General features: G+C 38.8%; 1 protein-coding gene across 1 annotated transcript; it reads right to left on the bottom strand.

Annotated features, from left to right (window-relative positions):
- Positions 1 to 1,500: 1,500 nt before the first annotated feature.
- On the bottom strand, positions 1,501 to 2,040 carry LOC131157952 (uncharacterized). Its single transcript, XM_058112465.1, has one exon. The coding sequence runs from the start codon at positions 2,038 to 2,040 to the stop codon at positions 1,501 to 1,503; it is 540 nt and encodes a 179-aa protein (XP_057968448.1).
- Positions 2,041 to 19,290: the final 17,250 nt, after the last annotated feature.

The raw sequence follows: 19,290 nt of genomic DNA, 5'->3' as shown, positions 1-19,290 counted from the left end.
TTTTGGGAAAACAGTGATATGTGTATATTTTGGGAAACGAGGTAGTACTCTGGTATTGATTTTGTATTGTATGTAATGGTTATGGTTATGTTTATATGATTCTGCTTCTCGCTGCTTAGGTTAATGTTGTGGTATCAGAGTATGTTGATTGTTACAGTGTAAAAAAAAAAAGAGTTTATTAAGCAGGTCGTTACATTTATAGTCGGTGAAAATCTCACACCTTTCACCGTACAAGTAGTGCCTCCAAATTTTCAGTGCACACACTACCGCTGCTAGTTCTAAATCATGCGTCAAGTAGTTCTTCTTATATTCTTTGAGTTGAGAAGAAGCGTAAGCAATTACTTTGCCCTGCTACATTAGCACACAACCAAACCCCTTTTTCGAAGCATGACTATATATAACAAAATCACCATCACTGGATGGAAGAGTTAGAATTGAAGCCGTGACTAGTTGCCGTTTCAGCTCCTAGAAACTCAGCTCACACTCATCTGTCCAATCATACCTCACATTCTTCCGCGTGAGTTTCGTCAAAGAACTTGCTAAACTGGAGAACCCTTCCACAAACCGACGGTAGTAACCTGCCAGACCCAGAAAACTTCTAACCTCCTAAACATTCTTTGGTCTCGCCCAGTCCACTACTGCTTCTATGTTACTCAGGTCCACTGATATACCTACTTTAGACACCACGTGCCCTACAAATGCAATCTGTTCGAGCTAGAACTCGTACTTCTTCAGTTTAGCATACAACCTCTTATCCCTAAGCATTTGCAATACTAGCTTCAAATGAACTTCATGCTCTGCAGCACTCCTAGAATACACTAGGATATCATCAATAAATACTATGACGAACTGGTCTAGATACTCGTGAAAGACCTTGTTCATCAAATCCATAAAGGCTGCAGGTGCATTAGTTAAACCAAAAGGCATAACCATAAATTCAAAATGGCCATACCGGTTTCAAAATGCAGTTTTCGAGACGTCCTCCGCTTTTACCTTCAATTGGTGATACCCAGACCGTAGGTCAATCTTGGAGAAGACCTGCATGCCTTGGAGTTGGTAAAACAAATCATCGATCCTGGGTAGTGGATATTTATTCTTTATTGTCACCTTATTCAGTTCTCAGTAGTCGATGCACATCCTCATCGACCCATCATTCTTCTTCACAAATAACACCAGTGCTCCCCAAGGAGAAACACTGGGTTGAATGTACCCCTTGTCTAGCAGCTCCTGAAGTTGTTCTTCCAATTCTCTTAATTCGGCTGGAGCTATACGATACGGAGCTTTCGATATAGGCGCCGTACTTGGAGCTAATTCAATAGAAAATTCCACTTCACAGTCTAGAGGTAAACTTGGCAAGTCCTCCGAAAATACGTTAGCGAACTCGCGCACTACAAAAGTCATCTCTAATTCCCATTCTTCTGCTGGCATGTCTTTCACAAATGCCAAATACCCTTGGCACCCTTTCAGGAGTAGCCTCCTAGTTTGCATAGCAGAAACGATTCATGGCGCAGAACGCACACACGATTCGATGAAGTGGAATTCCTGCTTTCCAGGTGGTCTAAACAACACCTCTCTCCTGTGGCAGTCAATACTGGCATAACTGGATGACAACCAGTCCATGCCAAAGATGATATCAAAACCAAACATGTCATACACCACAAGGTCAACTGGTAGTATCCTCCCCTGTATTTCAACCAGAAAGTCATAGACTACATTGCTACACTCGACCGCAGACCCGGACAGTGTAGCTACTACTAGTTCATAATCTAACCTTTGCACCTCTAATCCACACAGTTTCACAAATCCACGGGAAATAAAAGAGTACCTTGCCCCAAAATCAAATAATACAACAACTTTATGAGAAAACATGTAAATAATACCTGTGACAACATCACCTGCATTCTCAGCATCGACTGGAGTCAGATAATACACCCTCGCCTGGGCCGCACCCCCTTGCTGACCACCATTCTGTGCCTGAGTATTACCCCTGTATGGATGCTGCAAGATTCCACTATTCCTCTGCATCTGACAGTCTCTCATCTGATGTCCTTACCTACCACACTGCATACAGACCCCAGTAAACAACCAACACTGCCCGTGGTGGGTTTTAACGCATAAAGAGCAACGTTAAGCACGCGCGGTATTCTGGGATGTACCACCACTGTTCTTCTTCCACTTACCCTGCCCTACCCCAGATGAAGAATTAGGAGGCGCTGTCCACTTCTTTCTTACCTGAACCTCTACGTCCTCAAGCAAACACTTCTCTGCTACTATGGCTTTATCCACCAAAGTAGCAAAGTCTTGTAACTACAAGATCGCTGTCTGCTTACGGATCTCGCTCCTCAGACCCCTCTGAAACTTCCAGGCCTTCTTCACTTCATCTGGAATCACAAATGGAGCGAATCGAGACAACTCCTAAAATTTGGCAGCGTACTGCTGCACTATCAGCAATTGCTGCGTCAGATTCATGAATTCCTCCATCTTCGCGTTTCTAACTGTGGCTGGAAAATAACGTTCAAAAAAGAGCTCTTTGAATCGGGCCTATGTCAACGATATTGGTATAGGTCGGTGCTCTTCCATTTGCTTTACAGACACCCACCATCTCTCAGCCTCTCCTGCCAACTTAAACGTGGCGAAGGTGACTTTCTACCTCTCAGTGCAGTTCAATACGTCTAGGATCTTCTTGATCTCCTGGATCCAATTATCAGCACGAATTGGATCTGCATTGCCCACAAAAGCCGAGGGCTTCAACCTGGTGAACTGCTCGATGGAGCAACCCAACTCAGTCGTAGGACAATCTTGCCCCCTATTCGTCCGCACTACCTTAGCCATAAGTTGATGTGCGAAGTCATGCAACACACTAGTAGAATCATTACCAGCCCTTCAGGTCGGCACCCTCACTACTACTGCCTCCCAAATTGGCAGTGATATATCTGTATTCCATCCTGAAAACAATTACGAGAATCCATTAGAAAGGTAATATCCTAAGAATCAACTTACACTACCATACTGTAGACTCAGTTCCCTTAAATCCACATTCTAAATATCGATGTACTCCATTAATTTAACATCATCATTCTAACTCAAGTTCTTCCCTTCCACTTGGAAACAACACCATCAATAGATTGCCATGATTTTCTGAACCCTTCGAATGATCCAAAAAAACACAGAAGTCTGCCAATTGTTTTCGTCTCCAGGTATACAAAACAAAACTCAAGATCATATCCATGTCCTATACTCTGATATATTCTAAACTATAAGAACTAGAAAATCCTTAATTCTGAACATATCCCTAACCAGGTAGCATGATTTAAATCACACTTCTGACTGGTTATGGCTTTGATACACACTGTAATGACCCAACCCTTTATACGGACTCAGGTGTCACTCACTCATACAAAATACCTGTACCTGTTCAAGATACGTAGACAACCCACCCTAAACAGGGACCTACGGGTGTATACCATACATAATTACAATGTAAATGTCGCGGAAAAACATAAATATTCATTGGGATTTCTACTAGACTTATACCAGAGCTTACTAATACATCCACAAGTACATAAATCCAGACATAGAATAAATCCTGTTATTACATTCCTCCGGAAAGACCTTCATCTAAGTATAATACATGATTCAAATGCTTACGTAAGCTAAACCAAAATACAATCTCCCTAGTTCCTGTAGCTATTAGGACCGACGTACTGTTGGACTTGAAAACAAAGGTTGTATAATAGGGTGAGACACCTCTCTGTAAGGAAGAAAGTGTTACAACAGTGTGTGACTGAATATATGCATATTTCCATACAAACTCATACGTTTGAAATATTTGTTTATAATACTGTAACATGTAACATTTATCTGCACATCAAATACTTAAATTATGCATATGATTATTAGAACACCTCCAGCTTGGTATGACAATTTGCCTGTTTACCCCATGGCACGGGTTTTGCACTGATTGCCTCTGATAGTGTCCTGTTCGTGCAGACAAAGCCGAGCATCTTTTATGATCCAACCGCCCCCTGGTTTATTTTTACCAACAACTTACTAACTTCTCGCAGGTCGACCATCTAACGTACCTATACTGATTTCTCATGTATGGTTGTACTATACTGCCAGCATCGGTACCTAGCCCTAGGAGTTTATTTCAACCCCCGAATTAGAGTATTTTTCAACCCCTTTTACTGAAGTTTCTTTCAACTTCTTTTACTGAAGTTTCTTTCAACTTCTTTTGGTCACAAGCTGTGGTTCCAGTATCATATATACAATTTATAGTAAAATATAGTAACCTGTGCAATTCCAGTATTTTCACAATTTCAGATAATCACATTGGGTTCAAATCGGTGCCTATCCACTCAGTTTACCACTTTTTGTTTACTTATACAGCTCGGTTTATCACCAGCCTCTGTTTTCCACATACTCAATATAACAAATTGGAACTCTGTTCCCATAATCTATATCAATAATATCAAAAATTCATACATTTCCATTTCAACATACTTCGAATAACATCTTGGAACTCCGTTCCCATAATCTATATCAATAGTATAGAAAACTCATACATTTCCATTTCAACATATATCACACGAGTTTAGTTCAAAAATCCACTAAATGATATAAATCCAATCAACATCATTTAAAAAGAAAAGTAAAGGATTCAAGCATCTTCTATTACAATATAAATGCAAATAAGTGATTTTCATAAGATTTGGAGATCATACGCCAAAATTCCCCTTTTTACCAAAAACCAAAAAAATCGTAAAACCGGCATTTCTACTCGGTAGAATTTAGAAAATAAGCAGTTAAATCATACATATAAGTATAAACTAACTTTTTAGCGATTTAGTTTTTTCAAAAATGCTGTTGTAATCAATTTCCCTTTACCTTAAACTCGAAACGAAACTTCGTATGAAAACGATCCAAACCGACAACTCGGGATCCTGAAAACCTAAAACCATAGAACGTAACCTCACTTTAATTTTGACTACTATCCAAATATCCAATCAAAGTTAAGATCAGATTCTTACGTCGATTTTTGGGAAAGCCCAAAAATCCTCAAAATAACGATTCGATCCGCTAAAGTTGTAAAACTTCTTCTTCTGATCCTCATAGGAACTTCCGTTTTTAGAGACGGGCATCGAACGGTGAAGATCCTTAGAGAGAAAGAGAGAGCTTTTGGGAGCAACCTTAGCCCTTAAGCAACCAAAATAGATATTTATAGGGCCTTTGACCAAGTCCAACTAGTCGACGAGGCGGCGTCTTCGTCGACGAATCCACCACACAGCTCATTGACAAGGCCATCCCTTTGTTGCCGAGTTCAAGTTCTAGATATTTCTCTGACCCGCTCAGTATTTGCTCATCGACGAGGCTCTGAATTTCATCGACGAGGCCCTAAAGGACTTCAGCGACGAACCGAGCCTATTACGGTTTGGGTGTCTACAATATGTGATTAGATGATAGAGAAGTTGACAATGGTGTGTTTATGAATGTGTTTTCTTGGTTGCTATGGATAGTGGAATATAACTGTGTGTATATTTTAATTATATATTAAACACTTCATCAACACACTATTGTAATTTATTTCTTCCTTATTGAGAGGTGTCTCACCCCAACGATTTGTCAATCTTTTCAGGTCTTCCAGGTGATCGAGCTTAGAAAGCTCCAGGGCGAGGTAGTTTTGTGAGTAAATAAAAAAACAGATATGTATAGTTTTATGCTTAATTATTCTGATCATGTAATATGGAGAATGTGGTTGTACTTTGTGGGTTTGCATATGTGAATATAGAACTATGGTATTTTTTTGAGGTCATTTAATTTAATTTCGCTGCGGGAATGGTATCAGAGACGCGTGTTTGGGGTCTTAACACTCCGGGCCCCACGTGCCGGGTCTGGGGTGTTACACTATGTACCCCTGACAACCATTCCAGAGTAGTCTCCTCGCTTGTATGGCTGACACCAAGTGTGGTGAGGAACGCACGCGCAACCCCACAAAACTAAACTCCTACTTTCTAGGAGGCCTCAATATCACCTATGTGACACCCTGATTATTCATACCATTTTTTTCCATATGAATAACACGTATATCACAAATCGGCCACGTTAACCACTGATACCATAATACATAACCCGACCCGAAAGTGGGTACCGGGTATACAATCATACTCATATACATACTCCTAACAACTCAAGTTATTACATACACACACACACACACACACACACACACACACACACACATATACATACTACAACGAATACACATGTAGGAGTACTACCATCAACATATACAAATCTAATGCAAAACCTCTAGGAGAAACAAACCTCCCGAGCTCAAAATACTCACCCTGACTACTTAGGGTATCTGCTCCCCTCTACCTCGGAGCTCTATCATTGGGTCTATCTTGGTTTCTTGAAATATTTAAATGATTGGGTGAGACACATCTCAGTACGACGAAATAAATTATCTACAGTGTGTGGCAGTATGAGATTCATTATATCACAACATATATTCAATTCAATAATAATATCTTCTGAGAAAATATACCATTTCACCAAAAATAATCATATAGGTATAAAACACAAGTTTTCATAAACTTTTACTTCCATTTCCCAAAATCATTCATTCGTAACCCACGTTTACCGGTGAAGTTCCTGAGAATTGGGAAGCCTACCCGCCCATACAAGTAGCTTCTCCCTTGCCCTGATATCATTTGCATCCTAGCCCAATGAACTTAGGTTTAACTACAATTGATACTTATCAGAGAGCTCACCTTACTCAGTAAACCCTCAGGCGGTATGTTTTACATCGCTTTAATTATTTATCAACTCACATTAGTTCGTTTCTCATTTTCTTTTTCATTTGCATTCTCATTTTATTTCCATTTTCATTTTGTTTCGATTCTCATTTCCTTTCCATTTCCAATTCCATATCTAGATCATGAGTGTCATTGGTTACCAATACATTCGTGTCTGTACTCATGGCTGCCCTGAGGATCTCTCTCCACGTCATGCTTCCCCCCATGAATAGGGTTCTATGGCCCAAAGGTTGGACCTGACCGCGGTTGGCTGACCCAGTTAGGTAAAATATCATCATATATCCCGACTTTGTAGTACGACTGGCTGGCCAAAAGCCTTGATCTAGACTTAGGGGGCACAACAACTCTACTATACAGCTTAGTCAACCGTCACGCCACACATTCCACAGGCCCGTGTGGTTGCACTAACACCACTAGCAACGGTATCGTGCTCAATATCTCAACCCATCATTAGGGTTTCCATATCCATCCATCAGGGTTATCACTGCCACATACCAACAATCATTATGTGGTATTGGCATTTCATCAATCACATGTCTGTATTCCTATTTCGGAATTTCACATTTCAATATCTCACAATTTAATAACTATATTGCAGAATTAAAGGTCCAATATTCACATTTCTCATTTCCATATTTCAATATCTGTATTGTAGTATTCACATTACAATACATACATTTACATATTCTCATATCAGTATTCACATATCATTATTCTCATTGCAGCATTATTCTTGCAATGTTCACACTTTCAGTATACTCATATATCATTCGTATTGCAGTACTTATGTTGTAATATTTTCATTTCTCGTTTTCACATTTCAAAGTCTGCATTGCAGTATTAAATTGAAATATTCACATAATCAGTATTCTCAACTCAGTTTTCGCAATTCAGTATTCACAGCATATTTCATCTCATATTCATCATTTCTCAGAAGATACACATTTTTCAATACATTTCGATTTCATCATTTTTCCCCATTTCAAATCTCACATCCTTAGGGTTAATCTTTTAACCTAGTTTTAAACATTTCTCAATATAAATCATATGCCACACAAATTTCATTTGATATTTATATCATAAATAAATCTCATGTAAAATAACATAATTTCCATTTCCCATATTTCTCATCCCATAATTTCATAAAAAGACTGCTATAATTTATTCCCCTTACTTGGCTTACTAAGAGGTCCACTAACACCCCAAATTTGACGCTCCTCAGTGTTCACAACCCAAAAGCCTAAAAATCACATTTTTCCAAATTAAATAACCCAACTCCTATAACATTTATCATTCATAAATCTCTAAACTCTATATACTCCAAGTTAACTTTAAAATCTTTAAAGTATCTCACTTACCCTGGTTTTGAGATGGTACCCCGAAACTCCTAAATGAAAATCTACTCCGCTTAAGTTGTAGATAATCTTCCCAAAAACCTCACGGCAGTTCCCGATCGTCAATCCGAGCTTTAACAAAGCCAAAAATGAAAAGAGAAGTGAGAGAGAGTCATGGGTCTAGAGAGAGAGAGAGAGAGAGAGAGAGAGAGAGAGAGAGAAGATGACGCTAAAAGATGAGGGTTTCACCCTTTATAGGCCACAATTCATCGACGAATTCAAGTGGTTCGTCGGCGAATACATGAAGGCACTTCATCGACGAGGAGACTATTTCGTTGATGAACCTAAAATTTCCTAAACTCTCTTGGTAATTTCTAATCGACGATATACGTGTACCTCTTCGCCGAAATTTATAGGACATTCGTCGATGAAGACCCTGGGTTGACGAAGCCCTATTTTCTCTCCCTTTTAAAATTCCCTTTTTCCATATCTTTTATTTCTTTTATTACTTTATTAATTTAATTTTCTGGGTCTCAACATTCTCCCCTCCTTATAAAATTTCATCCTCGAAATTTTCTATTCATCACATCTCCATTCTTAAAGAAAAATACCACCATTTTATTAATCACCCTCACTTATGGTAGAGGAATATCGTGGTTACATAATGGTTCTGGGAAATTACAACAATTAAAATAAATTGCTCCCCAAAACCATTCAAATCCAAACACTACCTAATCTTGGTTCCCACTAAATAGCTGTGGGTATCTCTGGCGCATCTGCTCCTCTAATTCCCAAGAAGCTTCCTCTACTGCATGGTCGCACCACAGAACTTTTACCAGTGTTATGCTTTTTGTACACAATTCCTATTCTTTCCAATCCAAAATCTGCATTGGCGTTTCTTCATAAGATAAAGCATCACTAAGCACCAGTGCCTCATATCTGATCACATTGGAGGGATTTGGGATGTATTTTCTTAATATAAAAACATGAAATATGTCATGAATTCTAGCCAAAACTGGCGGTAATGCCAACCTGTAGGCGACTGGGCCTACTCTTTTAAGAATCTAGAATGGTCCAATATAATTAGGGTTTAGTTTACCCTTCCTCCCAAATCTCATAACTCCTTTTAATGGTGCCACCCTAAAAAATACGTGATCTCCAACGTCAAAATCTAACTCTCATCGGCGAGTATCTGCATAACTTTTCTACCGACTCTGCACTATTTTGATCCTATCCCTGATGAGTTTGACTTTATCCTGAGTCTGCTTTATCAGCTTTGGCCCAATATTCGTCTCTCCCCAATGTCATCCCAGTACAATGGGGTTCGGCATCTCCCACTATACAACACCTTAAATGGTGTCATCCCAATGCTGGCCTGATAGCTGTTATTATACGCAAACTCTACCAATGGAATAAACTGTAACCAACTGCCTCCAAAGTGTAGCACGCATGCACGTAGCATATCCTCCAATATCGGTATCATCTTCTCCATCTATCTATCTATCTGAGGATGAAATGTTGTGCTGAACGACAACTGAGAACCCATGGCCTTTTGCAAACTCCTATAGAAATGGGATCTAAACCGTGGGTCTCGGTCTGAAACTATGGACAGTGGCATGTCATGCATGCTCACTATCTTTTGAATGTATAACTCTACCAATCTGTTTAAGGAGTAGTTAACTCTAATAGGTAGAAAATGGGCAGTCTTCATAAGTCGATCCACAATCACTCAAATAGTGAAAAAATCCATCGCTATATGCTCCCATTTCCACTTAGGAATATACAACGGCTGCAATGACACTGCCGATCTTTGATACTCATCTTTTACTTGCTGGCATGTCAAACACTGTGCTACAAACTTAGTAATCTCTCTTTTCATTCCACTCCACCAAAAAGATTCCCAAAGATCCCTATACATTTTAATGCTACCAAGATGTACCATATACAAGGCTTGGTGCGCTTCTTCTAGAATCACTTTCTTAATCTCAAGATCGGCAGGTACACATAACCTAGTACGGAACCTCAAAACTCCATCATCTGAGAAACTAAAATCCTCCTCCAGTCCATTCTATACCTTCTCTATAAGTTCTACCAACCTTGCATCACTCCTCTATGTTGCTTTAATTCTTTCTTGTAAAGCTGGTTGCAACACCAGATTGGCAATAAATGTGTGATGATCACCCTCTACGAGTTCTATCCCCAGTATCTCCAAATCCATCTGAGCCAAATTCTAGATCTCCATTGTAGATACTGATGCACCCACTGATTTCTGACTCGAGGCATCAACCACCACATTAGCCTTTACCAGGTGGTAACTTATGGTGCAGTCGTAATCTTTTATCAGCTCCAACCACCTCCTCTGCCTCATGTTTAATTATTTATGTGTGAAAAAGTATTTCAGGCTTTTGTGATTCGTAAAAATTTCACACTTACCCCCATAGAGATAATGTATCCAAATCTTTAGTGCGTATACCACCGCTGCTAACCCCAGATCATGGGTAGGGTAATTTTTCTCATATTCTTTCAACTGTCGAGAGGCATATGCTATAACTCTCCCTTGCTGCATCAGAACACAGCCAAACCCTTTATGCGATGCATCACTATAAATCACGAAACCCTCTTCGCCTAAAGGAATCGTCAACACCGGTGTAGTGATGAGCCGCTGCTTCAATTCCTGGAAGCTCTGCTCATATTCATCAGTCCACTCAAATTTCACCCATTTTCTAGTCAATCTAGTCAACAGACCCAATAATTTGGAAAAACCATCAACAAACCTGTGGTAGTATCCAGCCAATCTCAAGAAACTTTTGATTTCCTGCACATTTTTCGGTCATACCCAATCTACTACTGCCTTAATCTTACTCGGGCCTACTAAGATACCACCCCTGGAAATCACATGTCCAAGGAAGGTAACCTGCTCTAGCCAAAACTTACTTCTTGAATTTTGCAAACAGTTTCCTTTCCCTCAGTACCTGAAGTACTATCCTCAGATGTTCCTCATGTTCCTCTAGGCTCTTTGAATACACCCGTATATCATTGATAAACACTATCACAAACTGATCTAAATACTGGTGGACTATCTGATTCATCAAATCCATAAACACTGTAAGAGCATTTGTCAATCCAAATGGCATAACCAAGAATTCGTAATGGTCATACCGAGTCTTGAATACCATCTCTGAAACGTCCTCTGCTCTAATCTCTACCTGATGATTCTCATACCGTAAATCTAACTTTGAGAAAACCTGTGTCCCTTGTAGCTGATTAAACAAATCATCGATGTGGGAAAGCAGGTATTTATTCTTGATAGTCACTTTGTTAATTTCTCAGTAGTAGATGCACATTCTCATCAACCCATCTTTCTTTTTCATAAATAATACCGGCATTCCCCAAGGCGACACGTTGGGTCAAATAAATCCCTTGCCTAACAATTCCTGCAACTGGTCCTTCAATTCCTTTAACTCTATCGATGTCATTCTGTACAACGCTTACGAAATCGGTGCTGTCCCCGATACTAGATTAATAGAAAACTCCACCTCACAATCAGGAGGTAGTCTTGGCAAATCCTCGGGAAAAACATCAGGAAAATCCCCCACTATAGGGATATCCTCAATCCTCAACTCTCCTTTTGATATCGCCTTTACACAGGCCACGAATCCCTGACAACCCTCTAGTAGCAATTGTCTCGCCTGAATGGCAGATAACAACTATGGTGTGGTACGCACACAAGACCCCACAAACCTGTACTCCTGTTCCTCTGGAGGTATGAACACTACCTATCTCTGATGACAATCTATATTAGCATAGTGAGTAGTTAGCTAGTCCATACCCAATATCACCTCAAACTCATGCATATCCAAGATCACTATATCAGCTAATAAAATCCTCCCCTAAATGTATACTGGATAGTTACTAAGTCCTTTACCACTTATCCCCACAGCCCCTGTCAGCGTAGCCACTAACAAACTGACACCCAATTGCTGTGTTTCCAACCCATAAAATTTAACAAACTCCTAGGCGATAAAAGAATGAGTCGCCCCTGAATCAAATAAAGTTGTAGCTGTAAATGAAAGAATTGAAATTGTACCTGTCACAACATCTCTTGCTGCCTTTGTATCCCTTGATATCAGTGTGTAGACTCGTACTGGGGCAATATTCTTGTAACACCCCAACCTAGGTCTGCCAGGGAGTACTGCGTCTCTCCTCTTCCACTTAGACCAGACAATAGGGGTGGGCTTTATCGGACTATTGACTGGCCCCACATACCAACATATGTCCTTTTCAGTATGTTTTGTCCTCACTCACACACTTCCTGAAGAAACTTCCAGAAGGTCACCCATCCCAAGATTACTCCAAGCCAAGCATGCTTAACCGTGGAGTTCTTATGAGAAGGCTCATGAAAAGAAAGATGCACATTGTTGATATGGGTAACAACATCTAATCCTTTTAAGCCTTTCTTCCACGAGACATCACATTCTCCCCCATTTACAAAATGCAACATCCTCGTTGTGAACCCACATTTCCAAACCCAAGTGATATGAATCTCATTACATTTCTGGTTGGGTAATGACTCTGATACCATTTTGTAACGCCCCAACCTAGGTCTGCTAGGGAGCACTGTGTCTTTCTTCCTCCACCTGGACTAGACAATAGGGGGTGGGCCTTATTGGACTAATGACCGGCTCCACATACCAACACGTGTCCTTTTCAATGTGTTTTTTCCTCACTCACACACTTCCTGAGAAAACTTTCTAGAAGGTCACCCATCCCAAGATTACTCCAAGCCAAACACACTTAGCCGTGGAGTTCTTATGGGAAGGCTTTCAAAAAGAAAGGTGCTCCTTGTTGACATGGGTAGTAACATCTAATCCTTTTAAGCCTTTCTTCCATGAGGCATCACATTAACATCTAATCCTTTTAAGCGTTTCTTCCACAGGGCATCACAACTCCTCTGCTGTCTGCCTCAAGGTGCCTGTTGACCTCCTCAGTATGGTCTAGGAATAAGTGCAGCAACTGGTGGTGCATGGCAGTCCCTCGCCATATGCCCAGGCTGATAACACCGATAACACACAATATCCCTAACCCGACACTCTCCTGAGTGTCTCCTGTAGCATATGGGATAAGAAGGAAACATCTGATTGCCCTGTACAACCTGATATCTCACTATCTGTTTCTATCCTCCCCTATTATCTTGCCTCCTCCAAGGCCCTCGACTAGACCCTTCCTGAACATCTGAAGGCGCAGGCCTTTCCCCTGACTCTATGCTGCGGTGCCTCTCTGAAGGCCACCCTCAATCACTAAAGCTCTGTCTACTACCTCTACAAATGTTTAAGCCCAAAAGCCTATAACCTACTCAAATAGACCCTACCTCAGACTCTCCTCAAATTTCCTTGCCTTTCTCTCCTCATCTGGTACGAAATACAGAGCAAACCGAGACAGTTCAAGAATCTCTTTGCATACTATTGTACTACCATTGGTCCCTACATCAGATGCAGAAATTCTGCCGCCTTCGCACTCCTGATAGTAGCAGGAAAGTACCTCTTGAAAAAGATATCCCTAAAGCGGCTCCATGTCACTGCTACAGGGACCAGTCTCTGCTCTTCCAACAATCTTGCTGATCTCCACTAGTGCTTTGCCTCCCTTATTAGCTTAAATGTCGTAAATAAAACTTTCTACTCATCTGTGCATAAGATAACTTCCAGCATGTCGTCCATATCGTGGACCTAGTTCTTAGCCACAAGTGGGTCAGCTCCTCCAGAAAACAACGGAAGTCTCATCTGGATGAACTGCTCAATCATGCAGCTCTGCTCTCCCGAACTCCTAGCCATCTCTGACATCACCTGCTAGTTGACACTACGTAATACATCATTAGGGTCTCCTCCACCCATATCGGAAGGCCCTACAACATCACCCCCAACATGAGCACTACTACTCCTTGGATCCATCCTACAAGGGATATAAAACCATTTTAGAACTCTATTATCATGTCTCACTAACACACCCAGCATACTCAAACTCACAAAATATTCTGCTACAAACATTTCTCTTAACATTCTCAATCCCCATGTAAGATTCAATCCTACCACTCAAAAACACGATCCAACGATAGTATCTATGATTTTATAGAAGTTGTCACCCCAGGAAAAACACAGAAACAACCACGGAACTCCTGCTTCTAGGTCGCAAGACAGAACCTTAAATTCTAATCTCATCCATTAACAACAATTGACACATATCTCATCAATATCCATTCCTATACTCTGGTATTGTATTAAGCTCTTTACTAAGGTCTACAGAACCTAGCAAACCTAGGCTCCGATACCAAACTATGATGCCCCAATTATTCATACCATTTTTTTCCCATATGAATAACACGTATATCACAAATCGGCCACGTCAACCATTGATACCATAATACATAACCTGACCCGAAAGTGGGTACTGGGTATACAATCATACTCATATATGAAATGGGAATAGCTTTCCCAAGAGGGGGGTGAATTGGGATTTTTAAAAATTTATTTCCCTTTTTAATACTTTTGTGTTCCAATAATAATCAAAGCTCAACCACAATCACAAAATTGAATTAAAGAAATTACAACCAAAATAAAATGATCAATCACTTAATAAAAGCCCTGTAGTAATGTGAAAAGCTTGCTAAATTTGTAAAAGCACTATTGTATAAATTTAACAAACAACCTTCTTCCCAATGTTCAGCTTTTAAATAAACTTCCAGTTTAATAAGTTAAGGATGATCAACCAATGTAGTCCCTTTCGGTTTCGGCAATCAATGCTGATCAAACCAAAACAAATTAACTTCCGGTCTATTTAACAACCAAACACTTAGAATTCAGAGTTTGATATAGCATCCACACAAGTTATAAATTTTTCTAAAAAGTAAAGAGTAGGGAAGAAAGAAGAACACAAGATTTTACGAGGTTCAGCTTCATCACAGCCTATGTCCTCACCCTAGGCAAAACCACCAAAGGATTCACTATCTTCGTTCCTTTACCAGGCAGAATAATACAGATTACAACACTCCTTGGTTAAGGCAAGATCCCGCCTTCTCCAAAAAATATCCCCTTGTTTGGTCCAACGATTCTACACTCGAACTGTCAATCAATCTACTGCAAAGATGTAAAACAAGGTGTACAAGTATTTGCTCCTCAAGAGCCGATTAGTACAAATAAAAACTATATACTTCAGTAAATTCACAAGATGAAACTCAAATTGAAGCTCTAGAGTTTTATCACCATAGGAATCTTTCAATAGATGAAAGAATTAGCAATTGAAGCACAATCTCAGTGAGACAATCAGCATAACTTTTGAGAGTTTCGTGGATGTTGAGAGTAATAGAAAACTTTCAGAATTTTAGAGTGCTTGAGAGAGAGTTTGATTGCTGATTTGAAAACTTGGTGTGTAAATCAATGAATCTTCAGGGTATTTATAGATGAGGAAAGGTTTCTTACTTGTTCCTCAAGTTTACTTGGAGTAAGGTCCAAGTTTTAAAATAATTTGAGCTTCAAATAACTGAAATTTTAAAAATATGGCCGTTGAGAAATTTGAAATTTGCCGCGAGCTAGATAACTGTGGGATCTCTGGCAGTTGTGTGTCCATGTATTTCATGCATATTTTCACAAAAAGAAAGGTGGCAGTCGGCTATCCTCAGGGTGGCAGTCGTTTGTCACTGAACAACTCAGTTTTGAAAACAACTCATAATGGTGGCAGTCGGCTGGCAAAACACACACAGATGTCTCATTTGTTACTGACAGTCGTCTGTCAAGAACTTGACAGTCATTTGTCAAGCTTCTGACTTCTGTTTGAAATCCTTTAAAAATATGCTAGACATCTATCACTAGACAGACAGTCATCTATCCAGCAGATATTCCTTCTTTTAAAAAAAAATTTAACTCTCTCATTTATGCTTAAATATTCTTGGAATATAAACTTGTTTAACTTTGAAAAACGTGTTCCAAGACTTTAAAAATTCAGGTTTCTAAGTGTGTCTTTGCCTAATGAGCTTCAAAATGAAATTTCATACTTGAATCAACTTGAAGTACTTACAAAGTTTTATTCTAAAAACAAATTTGACATTTTCTTTACTTTGAGACACTTCTTTGCTTTGAGTTCTTTTTATCACTGATCTTGGATCTTTCAAACTTCTCTGAGCTTTATGGATTACTTTATATGAGGCTTTCCTTGTTCCTTGATCCTTGTGAGCTTTCATGCTAGGGTATTTGAAGTTTGAGCGAATCATCTTTGCCTGAAAGAGTATCACTTGGAACCACATTAGATAACCTTACTTTGTTATCATCAAAATCAAGAATTCTAAGCCTAGTTAGGCCAATAATATACATACTCCTAATAGCAGAAGTCATTACATATATATATATATATATATATATATATATATATATATACATATATACATATACATATACATACCACAGCAAATACACCTACCAAAGTACTACCATCAACATATACAAATCTAATACAAAACCTCTAGGGGAAACAAACCTCCCTAAATTAAAATACTCACCTTGACTACTCAGGGTATCTGCTCCCCTCTACCTCGGAGTTCTATCACCGGGTCTATCTCGATTTCCTGAAATATTTAAATGATTGGGTGACACACATCTCAGTAAGACGGAATAAATTATCTATAGTGTGTGGCAGTATGAGATTAATTATATCATAACATATATCCAATTCAATAATAATATCTTCTGAGAAAATATACCATTTCCATAATCATAATCATATGGGTATAAAACACAAGTTTTCATAAACTTTTACTTTCATTTTCCAAAATTATTCGTTCGTAACCCAAGTTTACCGACAAAGTTCCTAAGAATAGGGAAGCCTACCCACCCATACAAGTAACTTCCCCCTGCCCTAATATCGTTTGCATCCTAACCCGATGAACTTGGGTTCAGTTACAACTGATATTTATCAGAGCACTCACCTTACTCAGTAAGCCCTCGGGCGGTGTGTTTTACTTCGTTTTAATTATTTATCAACTCACATTATTTCATTTCTTATTTTATTTTTTTCGTTTTCGTTCTCATTTCATTTCCATTTTCATTTTTTTTTCAATCTCATTTCCTTTCCATTTCCAACTCCATATCTAGCTCATGAGTGTCACTAGTTACCAATACATCCGTGTCTGTACTCATGGCTGCCCTGAGGATATCTTTCCACGTCATGCTTCCCCCTATGAACAGGGTTGTGCGGCCCGAAGGTTGGACCTAATTGCAATTGGCCGACTTGATTAGGTGAAATATCATCATATATCCCGTATCTATAGTACAACAGGCAGGCCAAAAGCCCTGATCCGGACTTAGGGGGTACAACAACTCTACTATACAGCTCAGTCTACTAACACGCCACATGCTCCATGAGCCCGTTTGGTTGCACTAACATCACTAGCAACGATACCGTGCTCAATATCTCAACCCATCATTATGATTTCCATATCCATCCATCAAGGTTATCATTGCCACATACCTGCAATCATTATATGGTAATGGTATTTCATTAATCACATGTCTGTGTTCTTATTTCTAAATTTCACATTTCAATATCTTACAATTTAATAATCATATTGCAGAATTAACGGTGCAATATTCACATTTCTCATTTCCATATTTCAATATCTGCATTGTAGTATTCACATTACAATACATACATTCACATATTCTCATATTAGTATTCACATATCATTATTCTCATTGTAGCATTATCCTTGCAATGTTCATATTTTCAATATACTCATATAACATTCGTATTGCAGTATTTACGTTGCAATATTTTCATTTCTCTTTTTCACATTTCAAAGTCTGCATTGTAGTATTAAATTGAAATATTCACATAATCAATATTCTCAACTTAGTTTTCGCAATTCAGTATTCACAACATATTTCATCTCATATTACCATATACATATCTTATATTCATCATTTCTCAAAAGATACACATTTTTTAGTACATTTCGCTTTCATCATTTTTCCCCATTTCAAATCTCATATCCTCAAGTTTAATCATTTAACCCAGTTTTAAAATTTTCTCAATATAAATCATACGCCACATAAATTTTATCTGATATTGTTAGCTTTGGTGTATTCCTTAGAGGGGGGTGAATTAGAATTTTAAAACTTATTCTTAGGTTAAACCAGATGTTAGCAGAATATCACAACCTAGGGTCTTTCTATGCAATCCCAAATACGCAGATAAATATAATATGCGGAAATTTAAATCATGCGCAACATTCACAATATAACATATGCGTACGGAAATATAAATTGCAAAAAAATAAATAATGCACACACGATATGTTATCGGGGTTCGGCCAACTGTGCCTATGTCCCTAACTTGGCTCACTAGCACGAGGATTTCACTACAGCTCACTTAAAGGGTGGAGCGGCACCGTTTACAACCAGGTCAATTAGCGGGGCTGACCTCAACCTACACCTTACCAGGATGGTGCATCTAGCTTTCCTAACTGGGTCTAAGCCAATCCAGGACTATTCCACCGGGTTAGTCTTCGTCTTTAGGCCCATGACTAGAATAAAACATATGTAAAATTTTACTTACAAACAAACGCTTCTTATATCAGCAGATATGTACCACTATGCACAATATAATCAATGCACCTCAAGTATGTATGAACTATAAGCTTGATACTCTACGTGTGCAATCAACATTCAATAAGATGTATAATCTCAAATATGCACAGAGTGTTCTAACAAGGTAATCTTTGAAAGTAAAGTATATCAAATCTCAATATCAGATTAGTTAATAATATTCAAATGAATTCAAAAAAAATATTTTCTCAAATTGTATCAAGCACTAGAGTTGTTTGAAATCAAACTTTGTAAAATATATTGCACACAAAAATACGGGCTAAGGTACCTTGCAATATTTTATGCAAGAACCACAAGCCTTAAAGTCTTCCCACACAAGATTTATTAAATAAAATCAATGGGAGATCGTTAAGCTTTACTCTCAATAATAAAATCAATCAATAAACACAACAAATGAGAGTATGAGCAAATTAGAATTAAGCACAAGCACTCTAAATATACTCATAACACTTGAACGATCAAGGAAAATGAAGTTCTGGTGTGTTTTTGAGT

Source organism: Malania oleifera, chromosome 1, assembly GCF_029873635.1.
Source record: "Malania oleifera isolate guangnan ecotype guangnan chromosome 1, ASM2987363v1, whole genome shotgun sequence".
NCBI lineage: Eukaryota > Viridiplantae > Streptophyta > Magnoliopsida > Santalales > Ximeniaceae > Malania > Malania oleifera.
This window is presented reverse-complemented; position numbering and strand designations above follow the sequence as displayed.